General features: G+C 47.9%; 1 protein-coding gene across 1 annotated transcript in view; it reads right to left on the bottom strand.

Moving 5' to 3' along the window:
• Positions 1 to 16893, bottom strand: part of LOC136639112 (tripartite motif-containing protein 10-like) — a 107406-nt gene extending 90513 nt beyond the window's left edge. Inside the window, exons 1-5 of the mRNA XM_066613131.1 lie at positions 16834 to 16893; positions 13407 to 13861; positions 12873 to 12968; positions 12191 to 12421; positions 10507 to 10529 (exon numbers count right to left, since the gene is read on the bottom strand). Of these exons, the coding sequence (XP_066469228.1) occupies positions 10507 to 10529; positions 12191 to 12421; positions 12873 to 12968; positions 13407 to 13817 (761 nt within the window). The 5' untranslated portion in view covers positions 13818 to 13861; positions 16834 to 16893. The remainder of the gene's footprint in view (positions 1 to 10506; positions 10530 to 12190; positions 12422 to 12872; positions 12969 to 13406; positions 13862 to 16833) is intronic.
• Positions 16894 to 23250: the final 6357 nt, after the last annotated feature.

The raw sequence follows: 23250 nt of genomic DNA, 5'->3' as shown, positions 1-23250 counted from the left end.
CAGCCCCTGGCTGTCTCCCCGCTTTGTTTGCCTCTCCTCTACTAGATGCCATGCCATGCTTATGGAGCTCAGGAAGGTGCTTCCTCCCTCCTTGGCTGTCTCCTCTCCTTTTATCCTCCTGGGCATTCCTCCTAGCCCCTCCTCTTCCTGGCCCCACCTGGGGCTAAGATCTCGTGAGATCTCCCATCCTCTTCCTGCAGGTCCCACCCTTTCTGTTAGAAGGGGCAGTTGCACCTGGGCTGTCCTGTCTTTGAGGAGGCCTCTGCCCCACCCCAGAGGTGAGGAGGCTGACTGCAGCAAAGACTTAGGAGCCTCGCCCTCTTGGGCTGGCTCCTTGCCTTCCAGGACATTCCTTGGAGAGTTCCCTGTATCCCGATACCCCTGCTTGCCCCCTTTTGTCCTCCTGTTTCCCCGCTGGGGATTGCTGCCCAGGGTAAGCCCCTGGGTGACACACCTCTATGAATAACCAAAGGAGACTGTAGAAGAAAGACAGTAAGGAGATTCCCACCCTGGGTACTGTGGCCAAGGGGAAGAGGAGACGTGCTGGATCAGGCCAAAGGCCCATCTAGTCCAGCTTTCTGTATCTCACAGTGGCCCACGAGATGCCTCAGGGAGCAAAAAGACAACCAGATACCTCTATCCTGTTGCCACTCCCTTGTGTCTGGCATTTCGGAGGGAGGCTACTCCTAAAACACGGAGGTTGCATACAGTCCTCATGGCTTGTAAACTATGGTGAACTTTTCCTATATCAATTTGCCCAATACCCTTTCAAAGACATCCAGGCCTGCTGCCTTCACAACATCCTGGCACAGGGAGTTCCACAGATTCATTATTCACGTGGTAAAGAAGTTTGCCCTTTCCTCTGTTCTGACTCCAGCCATCAATTTGGTTGTTCATATTGGTGCTTCTCTTTTTCCTGAAAGAGTTGGAGGCATGCAAATCAACCCCTATGCACGTGCACACAAAGACACACACTATCCAGTTCGGAAACAGAAGTTACTACTAGAAGTAGTTTTAGAAGTAGCCTATCTCTGCATGCCAGGCTGGGCCTGCCCAAGATCCTGTGACCCCTGGGGTGGCATGCCAATTGCTGCCCCTCCTTCCCAGCCATGTGCCAGCCTCTGTTCCTCTCACTCGCCAAAGTATTCACTCAGCGCTCCCCTCCCCTCCACATTACCTCTTCCCCTCTTCCTTTTCCAATGTAGGGAATGGAAAGGGAATGAAAAGAAGAGAAGCAGAGAAGACCCCCCACTCACTAATCTGTGACCTCATAGGACAGCTTCAGTTGGCCACATGGATGGGCCAGCCCTGCCTGGGACCTTGTTTTGCTGCAGGGTGAAGCAACTACACACAGAAAGCCAAAGGATGGGGGAGGGGCTTGTTTCAGTCTGCAGTTTGCAAACTCTATAGATGGAGTTTGGGGACATTATGCAGATTGGGACGTATGACTATGTCAATCTCCTAAAATGTTTATTATCCAAGATTTATTATCCATTCAGATGGGACACTTTACTTCTGCTGCATCCATGGATGGTGAGGCTGAGGCCACAGCTGATGATGAAGACTCCAAGGATCGAGTCCTATGACATTCTCTTGCTATCCATTTTGGTGTCTCTCTGTCTCCTTCAACCTTTCATGTATGTCTAGAAATGTGTCAGACCCACTTAGCGAGGACAGCAGGCTACAGCCCCACCCACTCCACTTAAAGTCATGATGGATGGATGGATGGATGGAATAAGAATATTCAGAATATAAGAATATTCAGAGGCATCATGTAACTCAATACTGCCTGCTGAGAAAAAGGCAATAAGGGAGGCTGGTGCCTTGGGACTCTTGGTGTGACCCTGCAGGATCATCCTCTCCACTTTGATCCTCACAGTAGCCCCAAGAGGACTAAGCTGAAACAAAGGGTAAGCCAGGGAGCCTCCTATCTGACTGGGGATGGGAACCTCAAGTCCAGCACTTGATCCTCTGTACCAGTGTTTCTCAGCCAGTGGTACACATACCACTGCGGTACTTGAGGTGATCTGTATCTGTCCATTTATATTCTTTTGTGTAAAGGTTAAACTGTTTGCTCTTCAACCTCTCCAGACTGAGAGCAAAGTCCAAAGTCCAGCTGAAATGTCTGCGTGACTTCCTCTTTGCCGACGATGCAGCTATCACTACCCACTCTGCCAAAGATCTCCAGCAGCTCATGGATCTCCAGCAGCTCCAGAAACTTGTCCAATCCCCTTTTAAAGGAATCTAGGCCAGATGCTGTCATCACATCCTGTGGCAAGGAGTTCCACAGACCAAACACATGCTGAGTAAAGAAATATTTTCTTTTGCTTGTCGTAACTCTCCCAGCACTCAACACAGCCTCCAGCAGGGGGCTCACTCCAGGAGCTTAACTGTGGGTTAAGTCCTAACTGGAACTTAAAAAAAGAAAAGGTCAAAAAAGAGCCTGCCTAGGACTGAACTTTGAGGAGTTTTGCAGCCTCAACTGGCCCCCCTTTTGGCAACTGGCAACCAACCTTTATATTTTGCAGCCATGGAGCACCTTCAATATATATATATATATATATTCCTCAGTGGGATTTGAACCCCGAGCCTCAACAGACCTATAGTTTAACCACTGAGCCACCAGAGAGACCTTATATATTAGTTCTGAACACTTTGACAATAGGCTTTCCTATAGCCCAATGGAGAGAGTGCTGGGCTGTGGAGCACAAGGTTGGAGGTTCAAATCCCTCCCTAGCCAGCAGTGCAGAGCGGGGTGGTGCAGGCAGGGGAAAAAAGGTGGGGGCAAGGAGGAGGGGAAAAAGGGGTGGGGGGTGCAGGCAGGGGGGGAAAAGGTGGGGGCAGAGAAGAGGGGGGAAAAGGTGCCAGAATGTTGTTCCAGTGCGTTCCATTACAAAAAAAGCCCTGCCCCAATCTCATAATTGCAGTTAGCACCTCTCCTACTACCCCTCCCTCACTGGTCTGCACCTTCCAAAGGTCCAGAATCACTTGCCTCACATTCTCTCCCTTCCATTGCCAATTGCCTGCTACTGTATTTCAGAAAAAAGTGTGGCCAAAAGCCCAATCCTAGGCAGGTCTACTCAGAAGTAAGTCCCATTATAGTCAATAGGGCTTAGTCCCAGGAAAGTGGGACTTACTTCCCCAAGAGTCTGACAGCTCAATCCTATCCACACTTTCCTGGGAGTAACTCTAATGGGACTTACTTCTGAGTAGACATGTGTTGCAGGAGGTTTGGGTCTGTGTAGGAGTCTCCAGCAGAGCAAAATCAAACGGCAGCACAACAGAAACTCGAGGCTGATGTCCAAGGCAATCTCTCAGAAGGCAAAGAGGCACTTGACACGAGAGTTAGGTTCCATCACCAAGATATATTATATACAAGGATATTTACAGCAACACTGGTCAATCATACAGCAACACACATTACGGCATCCTGATTCCTATTCCTTAACACTCACCACCCTACACGCTCACCCTCACTCACCGAGGAGTGATTGTCTGTGGCCTTGGTATATGCACAAGGCACACCCACAATCAGCTGCACAGAGTCAGCAATCAGGAACAGCTGCTCCCTGTTACTTGCTACAAACTGACTGTTCACCACAGCATTTGTTGCATTCCCTCCTGTGCACAGGACCTGAGTGATTTCCTGGGTTCAGACCTCAACAACATGCATAGGATTGGGTTGTGAGAAGGAAAGAAGCCCAAATTCAAATGCAAGGCAGTTGTGGGAAGTGCCCAAATGAATTGTACAAATAGATGGTAAGGCCACACCTGGAGTATTGCGTCCAGTTCTAGTCGCCACATCTCAAAAAGGACATAGTGGAAATGGAAAAATTGCAAAAGAGAGCAACTAAGATGATTACTGGGCTGGGGCACCTTCCTTATGAGGAAAGGCTATGGCGTTTGGGCCTCTTCAGCCTAGAAAAGAGGTGCCTGAGGGGGGACATGTTTGAGACATACAAAATTATGCACGGGAAGGATAAAGTGGATAGAGAGATGCTCTTTATACTCTCACATAGCACCAGAACCAGGGGACATCCACTAAAATTGAATGTTGGCAGAGTTAGGACAGACAAAAGAAAATATTTCTTTACTCAGCGTATGCTTGGTCTGTGGAACTCCTTGCCACAGGATGTGGTGATGGCATATGGCCTGGACGCCTTTAAAAGGAGACTGGACAAGTTTCTGGAGGAAAAATCCATTACGGGTTACAAGCCATGATGTGTATGTGCAACCTCCTGATTTTAGAAATGGGCTATGTCAGAATGCCAGATGCAAGGGAGGGCACCAGGATGAGATCTCTTGTTATCTGGTGTGCTCCCTGGGGCATTTGGTGGGCTGCTGTGAGATACAGGAAGCTGGACTAGATGGGCCTATGGCCTGATTCAGTGGGGCTGTTCTTATGTTCTTATGAAATTCTGCCCAATGCCTCAATCTGCAGCAGGAAGGCTTGAAAGATGCCACAACAGGGCTGACAAGTGGAGAGGAAGCTGCACTGGAGACAGAAGGGGACAATGTGAATTTTTCTCCTTGGAAGAAGGGGAAGGGAGTTAAGTCCCCAGCCAAGGCTCCTCCTGCCAACCTCCACACAAATCCTGTCCTTCATGCAAGTCCTCCTGGGAATTGGATGCACCACCACCATCAAAGGACCACTCTCCTCTATTGAATCCAGTGCTCCTAAGTTGAAAGACGTCAGCAAGGCCTGCAGATCCTTTCAGTTTAAGAGCCCAAAACGCACCTGCGAAAGGGCACCACATCACCGTCCACAGCCAGAGCATCCTCCTTTTCGCCAGGCATGTTTCCAAATGAGGAGAGTCTAGCGAAGATGTTCTGAGTGACTTGCTGCAGAAGCCACAAATCCCCTTCTTGACTCAGCTTCCCCTTTCGGGGACATGTGGCAGAAAGAAGAACATGCACAAGAATTGTGATGGGTGGATGAAGATAGGCGTGCCTGAGGCAGCTTCCTCAGTTAACCGCGCATAGGAGCCAGCCCTGAGGGTTGAATGCTGTTGCAGGACAGGAGACTTTTTTAAGTGTGAATTGTAGAACTGCAGGTTGTACTGTATTTACAGTCTACTCAACATGCATTCGGAGTTGACTTGGGGAGGGGGATTGCAGGTCACTCTTGAGTGGGCTGCCCTGTGGACACTCTCAGCTCCCCTCTTGTTTTAAAACAATGTCCGTGCACCTGCCAAAGAGTCAGTGGAGGAGGAGCGGAGGAGGCTCCTCAAGGCAAAATCCTCAGGGTGGAGGGGATATCTCTCTCCTTGCACCAGCTCCCGTCAGGTTGCCTGCAGCCTTCTGAGTTCCACAGACCAGTCCCCAGAGGGTGGGGGACAGGGCTAGCCCAAGCCCTCCTTATCCCTGAGGCATGCCAAGTGCTGCCCCCCTTCCCTGGTGATGAGCCAGCCTCTCCTCCCCCCACTCTCCAGTGCTCTGGCTCAGTACTCCCCATTCATTTCAATGTGTATTTTATTTTTAATATACGAGACTTGCTGCTACCGCGGTATGTGACTGCATTTGGGGAAATGTTACAGACCTGAACTTTTCACAGGCTACTCTGTATATGCTTTTAGCAATGCTAATCAATGGGGCTTAGTCCTGGGTAAGAGTGGGCAGGATTGCAGCCTTTGGGATGTTTGGGGAATTTTTTTTAACTAGATCAGCAACTGCTTGGGCAGGTTAGGAGGATTTTTCCGTATTTTAGATGAATTTTTAAGCTTATACTTTTTGCAAACTTCTAATTTACTTACTTAATTTGATTTTGTCATATGGGGGTGTTGAAAATGTTCCTGTTTGATGATGTCACTTCTAGCCATGACATCACTTGCAGGTGAATGACATCACTTCCAACAAATTATCATTCTATAAAGTGGGTTCCGGTGCTAAAAGGTTTGAGAGCCACTGATCTATATTGTACTTTTTGTAATTTCTGCCTTAAGCTGATCCGTTGCTTCCAATTGTTCTCTGTGTGTTTCCTGGTCTAAGGTCCAGCCAGGATCACAACTCTGCTCACCAAGCATCCTCTCACATCTTCCAGTTCTTCTCCCTGTAGAAATCTCATACATTTTGGGCATCTGCAGAGCTTCCTCAGATGCCTTTGACACTAGAAAGTCACATTTTTCCTGGCAAAATACAGCCAATGCTTTCAATCTTTGCACACATTGATCAAGCGCAAGTCCTTCTTGCTGCAGGTAGATCTGAGCATCATTCACTTCTGTTAGTACTGGGCTCCAAAAATGCAAGCACAAGAAAAAAGGGTAGGTTATGACACAAACTTACAGACTTCCTGCATCACCCTTGGTCAGGGCGACCAGATACCATAACCGCAAAAGAGGACAAGAACCCCAAAATGTAGGACATCCAAGAAAAATGTAGGACATGTAACTAAAAGCTAAAAACAATTGTATATTGAGTTCATGGGGTTAATTTAAACACCATATAATAATAATAATAATAATAATAATAATAATAATAATAATAATAGCAATAAAAAAACTTTATTTTTATCCTGCCCTTCTCCCCAGAGGGACCCAGGGCGGCTAACAACATATAAAACAGATTAAAACATAATTTCACAAACAGATAAAAACATATTAAAAAACACATTAGCAGAACCCATAAAAACAGTAGTCAGAAAAGTCAGAATAAAAGAGCATAAAACAGCAGTTCTTAGAGGAATCGGGCCTGTAAAAAAGCAACTAAAAGATGTATAAAAGATGTTAAAAAGGCCATAAAGTCAGAAGGCTTGGTTAAACAACAAGGTCTTCAGGCCTCGCCGAAAGGTCTCAAGAGAGGGAGCCATTCTCAAGTCAAGGGGAAGGGAGTTCCACAACGTTGGTGCCACTACTGAGAAGGCCCTATTTCTTGCCGCCGCCCCACGTACCTCCTTAGGCAGCGGCACTTGTAAAAAGGCCTTCTCTGATGACCTGATATTAATATTATTTATTAAATTTAAAACTATGTTACATATAATTTATTCATTTATTAATAATTTTTTCATTCCAAGAAGGCTGTGCGCTGCCTGCTCACAGGGAAAAGGAGGACATTAAGTTCATTTCCAGGACAAGACACTAAGAAAGATAACATGTCCCTGGTCACCCTGCCCCTGATTTCAGAGGTTTCTTCTGGTCCATCTCTCAACACTTCCAAAGCGTCTATTATTTCCTTAGTGAGCTCAGCAAGTATATGTACAGCCTCATGATTTGAACTCCATCTTCTGTCACATGATCACTTCAAGTGAATTGGTACATGTTCCTTAAGAACATTCCACCTATGGGTGGAGCTTGATAAGAACGCATACACCTTCTCCACAGGACCAGAGAGTCACAGACTGTGTTCCACCATCAACTGCATGCACACCAGCAAGACTGAGTGGGTGATTGTTACAGGCACAAACACAGCTTTGAGGTTCATATCCAAAATAAACACCACTAATCTGTCCAGCCATATTTGTGGCATTGTTTTATCCCTGGTCTTAGCAATGCTCCAGCTTCAGGCCATCTGCTTGCAACTTGTCACAAATTTCTTTTGCCTTAGTGGTCTGCGGACTCGCAAAAGTTGAGAACAATGCTGTATCTGAAAGTCTTCAACCGCAAGCCCTTCTAAGCACCACAGACACTCACCTATAAGTCGATCCCACAGCTAAGTTGAGGGCAAGTTTGTACAATAGCATTATAATATTAGCCGTTTTGTTCTCAATACCTTTTCTAATGATCCCAAGCATAGAATTGGCCTTCTTTATTGCCGCCGCACAGTGGGTTGACACTTTCATCGACCTGTCCACCACCACCCCAAGATCTCTCTCCTGATCTGTCATAGACATCTCAGAACCCATTAGCCTATATGTGAAGTTTTGTTTTTTTGCCCCAATGTGCATGATTTTACACTTATTTACATTGAAACGCATCTGCCATTTTGCTGCCCATTCTGCCAGCGTGGAGAGATCCTTCTGGAGCTCCTCACAATCACTTCTGGTCTTCACCACTCGGGAAAGTTTGGTGTCATCTGCAAACTTTGCCACCTCACTGCTCACCCCTGTCTCCAGGTCATTTATGAAGAGGTTGAAGAGCACCGGTCCCAGGACAGATCCTTGGGGTACACCGCTTTTCACCTCTCTCCATTGTGAAAATTGCCCATTGACACCCACTCTCTGCTTCCTGGTCTTCAACCAGGTCTCAACCCAGGAGAGGACCTGCCCTCTAATTAATCTGCCTAGTAGAGCTGAATTCTCATATCTTTCTGAGAATTAGAGGTGAATTCAGTGTGTCTATTGGGGGGGGGGGCTTGAGCACTACCTTCAGAGCCCAGGTCAACCAGGCAGGTAGACCTGGGCTCCAACCTGGACTTGAGCTTATACCCTCTGTGGCTATTTGTTGGGTGGGTAGACCTGGGCTCCTATTCCCAGGGAAAAGATGGAGGGCACCAGAGAGCATGTGCAGCTCAGCAGGCTCTTCCTGCCCTCCTCTGCCGTGTCCTGTGACTATCAGGGGATTGCTATGACTGACCCTAAACTGGGTTACTAGGAAACAGGGGCCTGAGTGATTGGAGGGAGCTACCTGCAGAAGGGGCTGAGCTGTCAAGGGAAAAGAAGCCTGAAAAGAAGGATGTTTTGGAGGATAAGAGGCTGAGAAAGAGGACATGTCTGGACGAACGTGCAGTCTGTCAGGGAAAGAGGCTCAGGTGGGCTTCAGCAGACACATGAAAGATGGGGAGGAGGGTCTCTCCACAGAATGAGGCTCCTGAGTAAGTGTAGAGATGGACTCCTGTGTCAGCATCAGAAAAGGCCACCTGTCCCCCAGCACAGTCCAGAGTCACCCGGATCCTCTGGAGCTCCTGGCTCAGGGACAGAGGGGTGTATTTGTGAAGATTAAAAACGCTGTATTGACCTTCCCACTTACCCACAGCCCAGATCCCTTCCTCAGGACTAAGATCAAACACGCCCTTTCTGCTCACAGACTTTCTGGCCACCCCCACAGCCCATCTTCCCTCCCCTCCCACAGTGACCTCCCAGAAGTGCCTGCCTGCAGTGAAGCCCTCACAGCCCAGCACACAAGACCACCACTCAAATCTCTCGGGATTGTCGGGCAGATCTTGATGCCTGCGTCCCCATCGCACACTTTTGTGGTCCTCAGACAGGACGAGTTGGGGATGGGCCGTGTCTGGATCCAGAGTCACATTCGCTGTGGGGCAGGAGGGAGAGCAGAAGAAAGAATTATCAGGAGACTCATCCACAGCCACAGGGACAGGAAGGGCTGTAGGGTGGTGACCAGATCTGCCCCCCACGATAAGGCGCAGGGCAGAGGCAGGAGACTATGGGCAGCTGACTGGCTGCCTGGCTGTTGCTGGGCGGGGCACGAGGAGCGGACTGAGGGGACCAACCCTAACTTCACCCCCACGATTGGGAGGGGAGGCCAAAGCAACCCCTTGGGTGCTGGAACACTACTGAGGGAGCCCGTTTATTGGGGGGACATGCCCCTGAGACCCTTCCTTCCTGGCCACTGTGCTCCTTGCCACTTCTGGGTCTGGCTGCTGGTTGTGGACCTCATGGGGTCTTTTAATTCTCATGAGAGTGTCTGTTGGGCTGCAGTCCAGTGAGTGAGCCCCAGAGCTACATGGTTTTGGGCTCAGGCTGCAGTCCTGTCCACGCTTGCCTGGGAGTAGGCCCCATTGACTATGGTGGGGCTGGCTTCCAGGTAGACATGCTTGGGCTGCAGTCCCATTTGGGCTTGCCTGGGAGTAATCCCCATTGACTATAATGGGGCTTGCTCAGGCACCTCTTTTCTAGGCTGAAGAGGCCCAAAGCTGCCCACAATATCATGCAAGTGTCATTCCACCCATTTCCCAACCGGGTTTTTTGTTTTCCACTCACTGAAGTTTGTGGCGCCCATTTTCTAGGAATTTCTCCCCCCCCACCTCCATTTTAGCCTCCACATCATGGCAAGTCCTGTCCAAACATGCCCAACATGCATCCTTGCACATCATTCTTGACTACCTGAAAATTGCTTCACTACTCCCTCCAGAAGGGGTTTTACATCAAAGAATCCCCTGATTCTGCAGGTCAGCTCAGGAGGAAAAGCCACAGAATTCCCAAACGCTTCATTCTTCTCATACCTAAAGTGGAGGAGGAAAATATTTGACCTCACAATCCATCCAGCTGGAATTCCTGACTGAAGTAAAAGGACGGCTTGGAGGAGAAAAGCAGAAAGCCTGGAGACAATGGGCAGATGGGGATGTTCAGGGGAGGAGGCTTCTCTAGCTAGGGTAGTGTAAATGGATATAAAATACGGCAGGTATAGAAGCACCTGTGTAGCTGAGGGAGGGGGACAGAGGTCTGGCAGCCCTGATGGATGTGCAGATGGAATGTTGTAAAGAGAGGCCCTGAGTGGAGCCCTGGAGAGTGGGGAGACCTGCCTTCTCCCCCCAAGAACCACGAAAGAGCCATGTTCTTCATAGTCCATTTCCAGCATCAGGTGACAAGAAGGGAAATGAGTGGGATTCACCTACCTCTGCAAGGTCCTTCTAATATCCTGGGGGGGAAAAGAAGGGAAAAAAGGCTCAGAGCCTGCCCAGGCAAGTCAGTGTTTTCAGACCCTGCAGAGAGATGCTCTCCAGCCCTCCACTGTCCAGTTGGCAGTGATCCGTCTTGCACACTCCACTCAAGGACTGAAGGAAGTATTTCCTTTTGCTTGTGCTTGTCCTGATCCATCAATTCTGTGTCACACGTCCTGATCTATTATCAGACCCAGCTAATGGCCTTGACCTCTGTCCACAGCCTATGATCCCAATCACGATAAAATAGAAGGGGAGACAGAGGCATACCAGAAGGGGGAGGAGGGGTCAAATGCCCCAGGCACTTATGCCCCAGGGGTTATACATCCACTCCCCCTGCATCACTTCCCTGCAGCACTCAGTTGGCCACCGATAGTATCAGTGAGCCGATCTGAGGGCAACCCCCCAGAGGCATTCTGAGGGTCAGGGAAACTGGATGACCTTCTAAGTACCTAAAATAGTCAGGTCAGGAAAAGCTGCAGGTGGCCAATATGGGACTCAGAACACCTTTGGGAAGAGGCAGTGGGAGTGGGGGATGACACCTCCAGGTAGGGGGTGGCTACGAACACCACTGAGGAGAGGGCTCTGCTGGAGCTTCCCTTGTTGTTGTTGAAACCAAGGGCCCAATCCAAACCGAGTCTTGGGTTAACGTATGTTCGTTTTGCTGGCCCAAGGTAGTTGCGAAAGTACCGTAAAGCACTTTCATGGCAACCTAAGTGGAGTTAGGCCAGCACACAGACATGTGCCAACCTCCGCACGCCCCGTGGGAGTACCATGAGCTACGTAGGTTGCGTAGGCCAAGCTCGGCCAATGCAGCGGTCTGGGGGAAACATGGGCAGGGTGTGGAGGAGGCGGGGAGGTGGTGTTTTGGGGTGGGGGGAGGGAGGGCAGCCAATGTTTCTGGGGGAGGGCACACAGGGAGCAGGATGCGGGGCCAGGATCCGGGAGATATGCTGGAGCCTAACTCTGTTCTCGGGCAGTCCAGGGCAGTCCCAGACTACTCTGATTTGCGCTACCGCTTGAGATGGCACAGATCCGAGTAGTCCCATTGGGGCTACTGCAGCTATACCTGGGGTAAGGGGAAGCAATTCTCCTTGCCCCGGGTTGAATCACTTGCAACCCCAATCCTGCCTTGGATGCAGCGCAGGGCAGGTTTGGATTGCACCCTAAGTCGCTCTGGTTCGTGCTTCCTATTCATTCTTATCTTCCTCAGAGGGAAACTGAGGCATGCCCAAGCAGGGGTTGCCCTCCATTATCAGACTTCCAGCATTATGCATTCCAGATGCCATAGGAATCTCCCTGCACAGCCACCACACAGTGGACTACGAGACTACACTGGACCACAACAGAAGCCCATTAGTGTGGTATGCAGCTAGCAGGGCAGAATTGAGCAGAATTGGGGGGGGGGGGAGAGATCAGTGGTCAGGAAGGAAACATGAGAACATATTCCAGGATCTTTGGGACCTCCAGGCCACAGTGATAAGAACTGAAATTTCTCTTGGGTGCTCCTGTACATAAGATAGGCCTTTGTCAGCACCACACACTGAGTCCCTTCATTCTTGCGTAAGCCAAGGAAGCACAGAGCAGTTTCTTTGCTTCCCCTGCTGAAGAACCTGGGCTATTCCTACCACCCTTTTACCTGCAGGAGTTCACTTGCTGGCTGCTGGCATTTCTCCTCCATATGCTGGATGAGACCTTCAAGAGAGGACAGTTTCTTCACCAGTCTGGCCATGTGCTCCTCTCTTCTGGTTGCAATTTCCTTCTCCAGCTCTTCCAACTGCGAGAGGAGAAGCATCTTTTGCTCTTCCAGAAACTGGTGTAGTTGCTGGAAAACAGCCACTGCCCTTGTCTTCTTCTCTTCTATTTGGCCCTAAAACAGGCAGATGGAAAGAGGAGAAAAGGAGAGAAATGTCAGGAATATTGTCAGCCTTTGCAGGGAGGTGGTGGGAAATCTCTAGTAATGAAAATGGCAGGAAAAGACTCTGGAGGAGCTGGAGGGAGGCAGATCTTCCAGGGTCTCCTTCAACACCACAGCATCACTACTGCCATGTAACAGGTGAGTGAGCTTGTTCTCCTAATGTGAAGATATGCACCCACTGGGACTCATTAGAGCGCCAGCCCTGCCAGGAAGGGCACTTTTGACTTTTCCCAGAGATGAAATCAGCTGTGAGCAGCGGAAAACAGACACGACTCCACCTTTCTAATGGCCTTTAATGAACTTGACTGGGGTGTTCTGGCCATCTTCACTCTTCTGCTTTTTAGATGACACTTTTACAGATATGGGTTCAAGTGTTCACTTCCAATTCCACAGGGACACTTACGAGCAGGTCTTGGCTTTCCTTTTCTGTTCCTGCTTTACTTGCCAGAATTCTCTCTTGTTCCTTCCTCAGATCTTCCAGACAGCTACACAATTGATCCTGAAGCAAAGAGAAGAGTTTCTGTTTGGATTATTTTTCAGGGAGGGGATGCGGTTTACTATCTAAAGGTGCATTAGAGCTCTCCATAGGAATGAGAAAGCAGTTGAGGTATCTGCTTGCTCCTTGCATTTCAGTACCTTCTAGGCAGGTCTCTTCTTGGGATCCAACAGTGGTATCTTACTTGAGCAGAAGGAGATTGCAGCTGAAGTCCATTCAGTTTGTGTTTAGCCCTTCCTGAGATGGAGAAGTGAAAGTACGCCCTTCAACCTCCCCTTGTGTCCAACCCTAATATCAGGAGGGCTGCTTCTAGAGAGTTGTCATCTCCTGCAGTAGGCAAACCCCTTTCTGCTCTGGGGCTCAAAGCCTTCCCTCAATGGTTACTCTCCAACCAAGCTACGTTACACCCATCACTGGCTCTGGAGATTTGTATCCACTTACCTTGCATTCCTTGGCAGCCTCTTCCAAAAGCAGGACTGTATGAGATCGATGTTCTGGGGATCTCTCACAAATCAGACACACTAATTCCTGATCTTCTTTGCAGAACAGGTTGAGTTTCTCCTTGTGTCTTATACATAAATGCTCTTTTCCCTGATTGAGTGATAGACATTTAATTTTTTCTACTACATTTGCCAGTTGCCAGTTTGGTCGAAAATTCCCTTTCTTGATTCTGGCTTTGCAGAGGGGACACTCCAAGTCCCCCAGATCTTCCCACTTCTCACAGTAGTTGGTGATGCAGTCCCTGCAGAAGTTGTGGCCGCAGTCCAGGGTCACCAGGTCTGTCAGGTACTCCATGCAGATGGGACACTTGACTTCTTCCTCTACATCCATGGCTGATGATGCTGAGGCCATGGCTGATCAAGACTCCATGGATGAATTCAGGCCGCTTCTGAGACCTGTACAGGGACAGCAGGTGGGTGTGGGTGAGTGACAGAGCTCAGGATTGGGCTCACAGTAAGGACATCCCCCACCCACAGGCACTGTGGCAGAGGTGGCAGAGGAGCCCAGCTTGATCAGATCAAAGGCCCGTCTAGTTCAGCTTTCTGCATCTCACAGTGGCCCCCCAGATGCCTCAGGGAGCAAGAAGACAACAAGATACCTCCTCCTGTTGCCACTCCCTTGTATCTGGCATTGTAGAGGTTGGCTACTTCTTAAACATGGAGGTTGTATATGGCCCTCATGTCTTATAACCTGTGGTGGACTTTTCCTATATCTATCTAAGACATTCAGACGAGCTGCCCTCACAACATCCTGCTACGAGGAGTTCCACAGATTAATTCTACACATGGTGAAGAAATATGTCCTTTTATTTCTGTTCTGACTCCAACCCATCCATTTCAGTGGTTGTCTCTTGAAGCTGAAAGAAAACAAGTTCCATCTCTTGACTCTGCCCACCCCATGCATAATTTTATGTCTCAGTCATGTCCCACCCCTTACAGGAACGTTTTTTCTTTGCTGAAGAGCCCCAACACTGCAGCCTTTCATCGCAAGGAAGGTGCCCTAATCCACAAATCATTTTGGTTCTTCTCTTTTTCTTGAAAGAGCTGGAGGCATGCAAATCAACCCCCGTGCGTGTGCGCACACAAAGACACACACTACCCAGTTCTGAATTGTTTTCAGAATCCAGCAGGAGTTCCTACTCCTGGTTTTAGAAGTAGCCTATCTCTGAATGCCAGGCTGAGCCTGCCCAAGATCCTGTGACCCCTGGGCTGGCATGCCAAATGCTGTCCCTCTTCCCCAGCCATGTACCAGCCTCTGCTCCTCTCACTCGCCAAAGTAGCCACTCTCTGTCCCCTCTTCCTTTTCCAACGTAAGGAATGGAAAGAGGAGGAGAAAAAGTGGAGGCCGGAAGGTGGACAGAGGAGAGCCCTCCTCACTAATCCGCTGCCTCATAGGACAGCTTCAGTTGGCCACATGGATGGGCCAGCCCTGCCTGGGACCTTGTTTTGCTGCAGAGTGAAGCAACTACACAAAGAAAACCAAAGGACAGAGGAGGGGCTTGTTTCAGTCTGCAGTTTGCAAACTCTATAGATGGAGTTTGGGGACATCATGCAGATTGGGACACATGACTATGTCAATCTCCTATAATGTTTATTGTCCAAGATTTATTATCCATTCAGATGGGACACTTTACTTCTTCTGCATCCATGGATGATGAGGCTGAGGCCATAGCTGATGAAGACTCCAAGGATTGAGTCCTATGACATTCTCTTGCTATCCATTTTGGTGTCTCTCTGTCACCTTCAACCTTTCATGTATGCTACGAAAGCACTGTCTAGAAATGTGTTGTCGGGGCCCCTTCCAGATGCCCTGACCCCCGACTTACCCAGGAGCAGGCACCCCATGCCCAGGGTGGGGAGGCTTCACTGCCCTTGAAGGGGGCAAAGCAGGTTGGCTCATCTCAACCAGCCAGAGGGGGCTGGCAGGGCCAACAAGGAACACTACAGGAAACAAGCCAGGAACAGGAAAGGCCTTTTCTGCCCCACCTGGAGATGAGAGGCAGTCAGTGTGAAGCGGGGAGCTGTTAGGTCAACAGCTCCTGGGCCAGGTTTGGCAGCTCTGCTAGGGAGGAGGACAAGGGTGCTGGAACCCCCTCCCCCTCCAGCCAATTTGAGGCCTCCTGGGGAGGAACAAGCCTGTTCCAGGCCCCTCCAGGGGAAGGCCCCTACATGTGTCAGACCCACTTAGCGAGGACATCTGGCTACAGCCCCCCCCACTCCACTTAAAGTCATGATGGATGGATGGATGGATGGATGGAATAAGAATGTTCAGAGGCATCATACAGCTGAATAGTGCCTGCTGGGAGAAAGGCAAAAAGGGAGGCTTGGGCCTCTGGGCTCTTGGTCTGACCCTGCAGGATCATCCTCCCCACTTTGATCCTCACAATAGCCACAAGAGGACTAAGCTGAAACAAAGGGTCAGTCAGGGAGCTTCATATCTGACTGGGTATGGGAACCCCCTGTCGTTGGAGCCATTCTGGGAGGTGAAATCAATGCCGAGGAGACCCCTGTGCATTGCTTTCACCTCCTGGAGTGGCTCTGACAACAAGGGGGAGGGCGGCTCACAGGCTGCGATGAGGCGCCCTGCAAAACATAGTGCTGCCCCCCCACTCTGGGAACGCCACTGCCAATTAATTCAAGAGATTCAAGAGTTGTGAGGGAGGGAGGGAATCTATTCCCTTTCTTCACAGCATATCTGATTTTGTGCACCTCAGTTGTGCCTGCATTTTCCCCATCCCCCCCTTCTCTAGACTCTGTAGTGTCACAAGTTCACATTGGCCCTTGAAGGCGAATCAGGCGGGCACCGAAACCACCCCCTTCCCAGGCCTAATCTGCCCACCCTGCCCCATCTCTTCCTGGATCTGCCTGTCTGCTGCTCCATTCCACCACCACCCCCCGCCTCCCTCTCAGCCCCTGCTTGGCCTAACCTGGTGGGTTGGCCTGGTCCATCCTCGGGTAGACCGAGCCGCTTGCAGTAGCAGCCAGGCCACACATGCTTCCTCTCCCTTGCTCTTGTTGGACCTCTGCCAGCAGAATGGCTGGCATAGATCCAAGGAGACCAGGCTGGGTGGGGGGGGGGAATCCCTGGAGTCCAGGCTTCTGGGGGTGGGCAGGGCAGTGGCAAAACAAACTACGCAGTGCAAAACAAGCAGTAGGAAGGGGGGCACAGGCATCTTGCCCCGGGTGTAATACCAGCTCTCAGGGGCCCTTGGGGAGACCCACTTGGTCAGCAGAGTCTTGCCTCGGGGTCAGGGAACAAATATTTTCTTGCCTTGAGGAGACCTCCATGACTACCTCCACCACCCACCCCCACCGGATGCATCTTGCAGGGCACCTACCACTCTGAGCACTAAACCGCTTTCTTTTACCTCTTCACAAGGCAGAGCCAGACAGAAACCTGCAGCTAACTTGCCTGGAGCCTCCTTGTCCTGCTGGGAGTGGCCAAGCCTCAGTTCCGGGCTCCTGTTTTCTGGTTTTTCGCACTAAGTGGATAGCAGAAGCCTTTCCCCCTCCCCTGCAGGATGAGAAACCAAAAGTCAGTGTGTTTTGTCAATCAGGCCTTCCTCCCTCCATTTCCTCCCTCGGTCATAGCATTTCCTCTGGTGAAATCAGTGAGGGTGAATTCAGCAACGCTGCTGGAGAATGAAAAGCCGCCGTGGCCACAAAGGGACTCTGAGCTGCAAACTCTGAATGGGAGGGAAGCTCCTTCCTTCTGGGCTGCTGCTTTTGCAACAAGAGCAGTGGCAGGTGCCCTCTTCCTGTAGCAGCACCAACCTTGAGATCTCTGGGCAGTTCTCCAACCTCAGTTCTTAGGAGGGTGCGTGCATTGCATGAAGCAAGGACATGAAAACTCACCATCAGATACAGGGTGAAACAAGTAATACAGGGTTTTGCAAAGCTAGGATTATGGTGCAAAAGTGTTTAAAAGTTTTACATTATTAATTAAAATCTCATGAACAAATGCTTGGCAGTTTAGCAGAAGAACATATGAAATCTACAATAGTGGAAATCCACACGGGTTCTTTGACCAAAAGTGCAAACAAACAAGTCTACAAGATTTATGAGGCTGTAAACTAATTCCTAACACATACCAGAAAGACAGATAAGGGGAAGAACCAGTATCAAAGTCTGCATGTTAAAAGTTCTTTAAAGTCTTCAGAATAATAAGTTCTAGTAATTATAGCTTGATTATAAATTACAAAGAAATAATTAATTTTAAGATGTTTTAGCCATGTAGGAGTTTGACAAAACAACCTACAGGAGAGGAACAGCCTTGAGACTTAAGAGAGGAAACTAATAAATTAGGCAAAGCTGTGTCTTAAGCAGCAGAAATGGTACTAAGTGAAACCAGATAACAAAAGATAAACAGAGCAATCTGATTTACAACTAGGCTCAGACATATGCCAGATGCCAAATTAAGTTTATTCTTGAAGAAAGAAAGAAAATTTAAAATTAAACAATTAGTACTTGTTTTAAAATAGTTAGTATTTGTTTTAAATTACATAACTAATATAAGTAGAATAAGAAAAAATAGATTTTAAGGAAGTAAAGCAAGATTAACAGATGTGCAGGATACCACACCAATTATAATATGCTTATCTTAACAACAGAGAGTGGTACCAGGCATTCCTTTGTAACAACACAAGGTCAAGCTAGAACAAACAAAGAAGCTGAAATAAAAGTATTTTTATTAGGAGCCCCTTCTATGATCAGATTGAATAAAGTTGTTTTGAAGTACACAGATTGAATAAAGTTGTTTTGAAGTAAAGAAAGTTTATGAAAGTATATGAAAAAAAGAAGGAAAAGCCCAAAGAAAGTTTTAAGGTACAAAATGTAGAAGGCCAAAGAAGTGCTGGAAAGTAGGGATTAAAGTTATAGAGCCTTCAATATAAGTAGAGTTGTCAAGGCAATAAGAAATTTTAAAAAAGTCACAAAATGTGAAGAAAGGATAGAGAGAAGTTAAGGAAAATTATAACTTTTAAGAAAGTATGTTAAATCCATGGGAAAAATGTCTACCTGTATGTACTCATTCAAGTAATTATCTATATATTATAGCATTTGTATGTATCTCAATAAAAGAGTATTTAAACTTTTAAGAATTAATACATGTATGTAAATGAAAAAGAAACAGCGCACCCAACTAGTTTTAAGAATGTATGAGATAAAGTTTTAAAATGTAACTCCTCCCATGCACAAATGGAAAGTCAACCAAAATTGTGTGATCCACCCCTTTTCCTATTTGTATGCAAATGTATTATGCAATTGTGCACCGCTTATGACGTAAAAAGTTTAACCAATAAGAGATTTAAATTTCAAACAAAGAGCTGTGAACTATAAATATTCTGAGCACTGCCAAACTTGTTACCCAGCTTTGGTGACATTAGTCCCTGGGTCAAATTGTACAATTTCAATAAACCTTATCACTCTGACTGTGCTGTTTAGGGATGGCCTCTTGGCCTCGCAACACAAGCAGGTGTGTTCCCTTGTCTACTGTTAACCTTATCTTGAAATCAAGCCTCTCCTCTTGCATTTGATGGTCCATGTTCTTTGCTCGCTTCCCATGCGTGGGGAGGAATTCCCTGCATGCGCCTGATGAAGGTGACGAGTCAACGAAAGCCAATGCACTAATAAATGTGTTCGTCTTCAAGGCCATTTTCACAACCACAAGACTGCGTGGTTTTGGATTCCAAGCAGGGGAGGGTGCAAAGCTAGCAAGGGGTGGAGACATGCAGAGGTTCATGTTGTCACTGACCCCTCAACATTAGAGCTCCAAACTAGTCACTAGCCCTGTGCAACTCACACCTGCAAGGGTTGTCCTCCCTTTGCATTGGAGGCTTGCAAAAAGTGATAAATTTGAACTAGGAAAAAAAAAGTGGGAGCACAATGCAGAAAGCACAGGAAGGTAAAGATGCGGGTGAATAGCATATGAATAGCATATGAATTCTCAGTAGACTGAATTTGCAAACGGTGTCAGTAATCAATAATGGAGGAAAAAGTGTAGTTTAGAATATATTTTGGCTGCTGTCACAGTAATTACTTTTTACATCCATCTCCTATATTATTGCTCAGTGATCTTAAGGGTTGTCATCCTGTCAGTTGAACCCAGAAGATAAGAGAGAGATGGTCAACCCCTGCTAATTGGGTAAGAGGCACTTTTTCAAGTTGGTGCTCCTTTTTTTAGCAGGGAGAGAGTAACTGGCCCATTTCACCCCAGCAGTGTCTGTTCTAGTGGCTGTCTGCTGGTATTCATTTGCATCTTTTTAGATTGTGAGCCCTTTTGGGACAGGGAGCCATTTAGTTATTTGATTTTTCTCTGTAAACTGCTTTGTGAACTTTTAGTTGAAAAGCGGTATATAAATACTGTTAATAATAATTAATAATAATAACTGGGAATTTCCCCAGAAGTGGCACTCAAAAGCAGTTTGTTAACCTAGGCAGAGAGAGAGAGAGAGAGAGAGAGAGAGAGAGTGAAAATGTAGAACACATATTCTCAAACACACTGGATGGGAACAGCACTAGGAACACATTTCAGGAATTAACCAAGTTACCACCAAGTAAGAAGGCAATAGAATGCAAATGGGTCTTTAAGGCCAAAACAGATGCAAAGGGACAAATAGAGCACTACAAAGCAAGACTAGTAGCCAAAGGTTACTCCCAGAAATATGGAGAAGATTTTGATGAGGTTTTCGCACCCATAGTGAAACACACTACTATAAGACTGCTCCTGAGCATAGCTGCTTCAAGGAAAATTCGTATATGCCATTTGGATGTTAAAACTGCATTTCTCCAAGGAGAAATTAAAGAGGAGCTTCATATGAAACGACCACCAGGTTTCACAGACAGCAAGGAAGCTCACCTTGTTTGCAAGCTCTGGAAGGGGCTGTATGGCTTAAGACAATCATCCAAAGCTTGGAATGAAAAACTGGACCAGATGTTAATGCAACAACACTTCACATAAGGTGCAGCAGACCAGTGTTTGTACGCAAAACAAAAGGATGGAAAATGGACATATCTCTTGGTTTATGTAGATGACTTGTTGTGTTTTTATGAGAGGGAACAACACTACAGAGACATAGTAAATCACCTGAACAAAGAGGTGAAAGTTAAGAGCTAGGAGATGTCACTTATTACTTGGGAATGCAAGTGGAGAGAGAGGAAGATGGAAATTTTCTTCTCAACCAGAAAACAAAGATTTTGGACTTATTGGAGTCACTGGGACTCAAAGATGCATACCCAACAGATCATCGTCACTGAGCTGCATGAAATCCTCTGTCTCTGCTGGAGAGAAGGTGGAGTACCTCAAGACATGAGGGATGCAAACATCATCACGCTGTACAAGAACAAAGGTGACAGGGGTGACTGCAACAACTACCGCGGCATCTCTCTCCTTAGCGTTGTAGGAAAGCTGTTTGCCCGAGTTGTACTAAAGAGGCTCCAGGTACTTGCAGAGAGCGTCTATCCAGAATCACAGTGTGGATTCCGAGCCAACAGGTCCACCACTGATATGGTATTCTCCCTTAGACAACTGCAGGAGAAATGCAGGGAACAACAACAGCCACTCTTTATAGCCTTCATAGATCTCACAAAGGCTTTCGACCTGGTCAGCAGAGACGGCCTCTTCAAGATTCTCCCCAAGATTGGATGTCCACCCAGGCTCCTCAGCATCATCAGATCTTTCCACAAGGACATGAATGGCACTGTTGTCTTCGATGGCTCCACATCAGACCCTTTTGACATCCGAAGCGGAGTGAAGCAGGGCTGTGTTCTTGCACCAACCTTGTTTGGGATTTTCTTCGCTGTCTTGCTGAACCAGGCCTTTGGAACTGCAACAGAAGGCATCTATCTCCAGACCAGATCAGACGGAAAGCTCTTCAACCTCTCCAGACTGAGAGCAAAATCCAAAGTCCAGCTGAAATGTCTGCGTGACTTCCTCTTTGCCGACGATGCAGCTGTCACTACCCACTCTGCCAAAGATCTCCAGCAGCTCATGGATCGTTTTAGCAAGGCCTGCCAAGATTTTGGACTGACAATCAGCCTGAAGAAAACACAGGTCATGGTTCAGGATGTGGACTCACCTCCCTGCATTACAATCTCTGAGCATGAACTGGAGGTTGTCCATGACTTTGTGTACCTTGGCTCAACGATCTCCGACACTCTTTCTCTCGATACCGAGCTAAACAAGCACATCGGTAAAGCAGCTACCACGTTTTCCAGACTCACAAAGAGAGTCTGGTCCAACAAGAAGCTGACGGAACATACCAAGATCCAGGTCTACAGAGCTTGCGTCCTGAGTACACTTCTGTACTGCAGTGAGTCATGGACTCTTCGCTCACAACAGGAGAGGAAACTGAGCGCTTTCCACATGCGCTGCCTCTGACGCATCCTCGGCATCACCTGGCAGGACAAAGTTCCAAACAACACAGTCCTGGAACGTGCTGGAATCCCTAGCATGTATTCACTGCTGAAACAGAGATGCCTGCGTTGGCTTGGTCATGTTGTGAGAATGGATGATGGGCGGATCCCAAAGGATCTCCTCTATGGAGAACTCATGCAAGGAAAGCGCCCTACAGGTAGACCACAGCTGCGATACAAGGACATCTGCAAGAGGGATCTGAAGGCCTTAGGGATGGACCTCAACAAGTGGGAAACCCTGGCCTCTGAGCGGCCCGCTTGGAGGCAGGCTGTGCAGCATGGCCTTTCCCAGTTTGAAGAGACACTTTGCCAACAGTCTGAGGCTAAGAGGCAAAGAAGGAAGGCCCATAGCCAGGGAGACAGACCAGGGACAGACTGCACTTGCTCCCGGTGTGGAAGGGATTGTCACTCCTGGATTGGCCTTTTCAGCCACACTAGACGCTGTGCCAGAACCACCTTTCGGAGCGCGATACCATAGTCTTTTGAGACTGAAGGTTGCCAATACAATACACCAATGGAGACCAACTTTCTTAAACAAAAAGATGAAAGTGAACCTCTCCAAAACAATACACAATACAGAGAAGCAGTGGGCCGGTTGCTTTACCTATCCAACACAACCAGGCCAGACATTGCTACTATTGTAGGGATTCTGAGTAGAAAAACTAATTCTCCCACAAAATGGGACTGGCTTAGAGTTAAAAGGATTGCAAGATACCTAAAAGGCACCCTAAACTAAAGTTGCCAGCCAGTGAAAAGCCTCAATTAGTAGTCTACACTCACTCAGATTGGGGAGAAGACAGAGCTGAACGAAAGTCAACCAGTGGACATATGGCTCTGTATGGAGGTGGAGCAATCAGCTGGGTAAGCAGGAAACAAACCTCTGTTGCTCTTTCTTCCACAGAGGCCGAATACATATCTGCATCAGAAACATGCAGAGAATTAATGTGGCTTTGTCAGTTGTTTAAGTGATTTGGGCACAGATGAACAAAAGCCAGTCCAAGTGTTTGAAGACAAACAGAGTTGTATCAGATTGGCACAGTCAGAAAGCCAAAAGGCATGCACTAAGCACATAGATATCAGAAATCACTTTGTGTGTGACATGATCGAGGACTTGTCAGGATGGACTACTGTCCAACCCAAGAAATGATAGCAGACATCCTGACTAAGCCACTAGCAAAAGATAAATTCCAGAGTCTACGAGAAAGTATGAATCTGCTAGACTCGTGCATCCAGAGTTGAGAAGGGGTGTTGGAGTTGGTGCAACACCATCTGCTATCCAGAGGGGGCAGGTCAAGCTATGGCCCAGTGACTCTGACCTTTCTACCTGTTCTCTCTGTGATCCTTGTGGGGTGTGGCCCTAACCCTTTATCCTT

Source organism: Tiliqua scincoides, chromosome 2 (assembly GCF_035046505.1).
Source record: "Tiliqua scincoides isolate rTilSci1 chromosome 2, rTilSci1.hap2, whole genome shotgun sequence".
Classification (NCBI taxonomy): domain Eukaryota; kingdom Metazoa; phylum Chordata; class Lepidosauria; order Squamata; family Scincidae; genus Tiliqua; species Tiliqua scincoides.
Note: the sequence above shows the minus strand (reverse complement) of the source record. Positions and strands in the feature narration are given on the sequence as shown.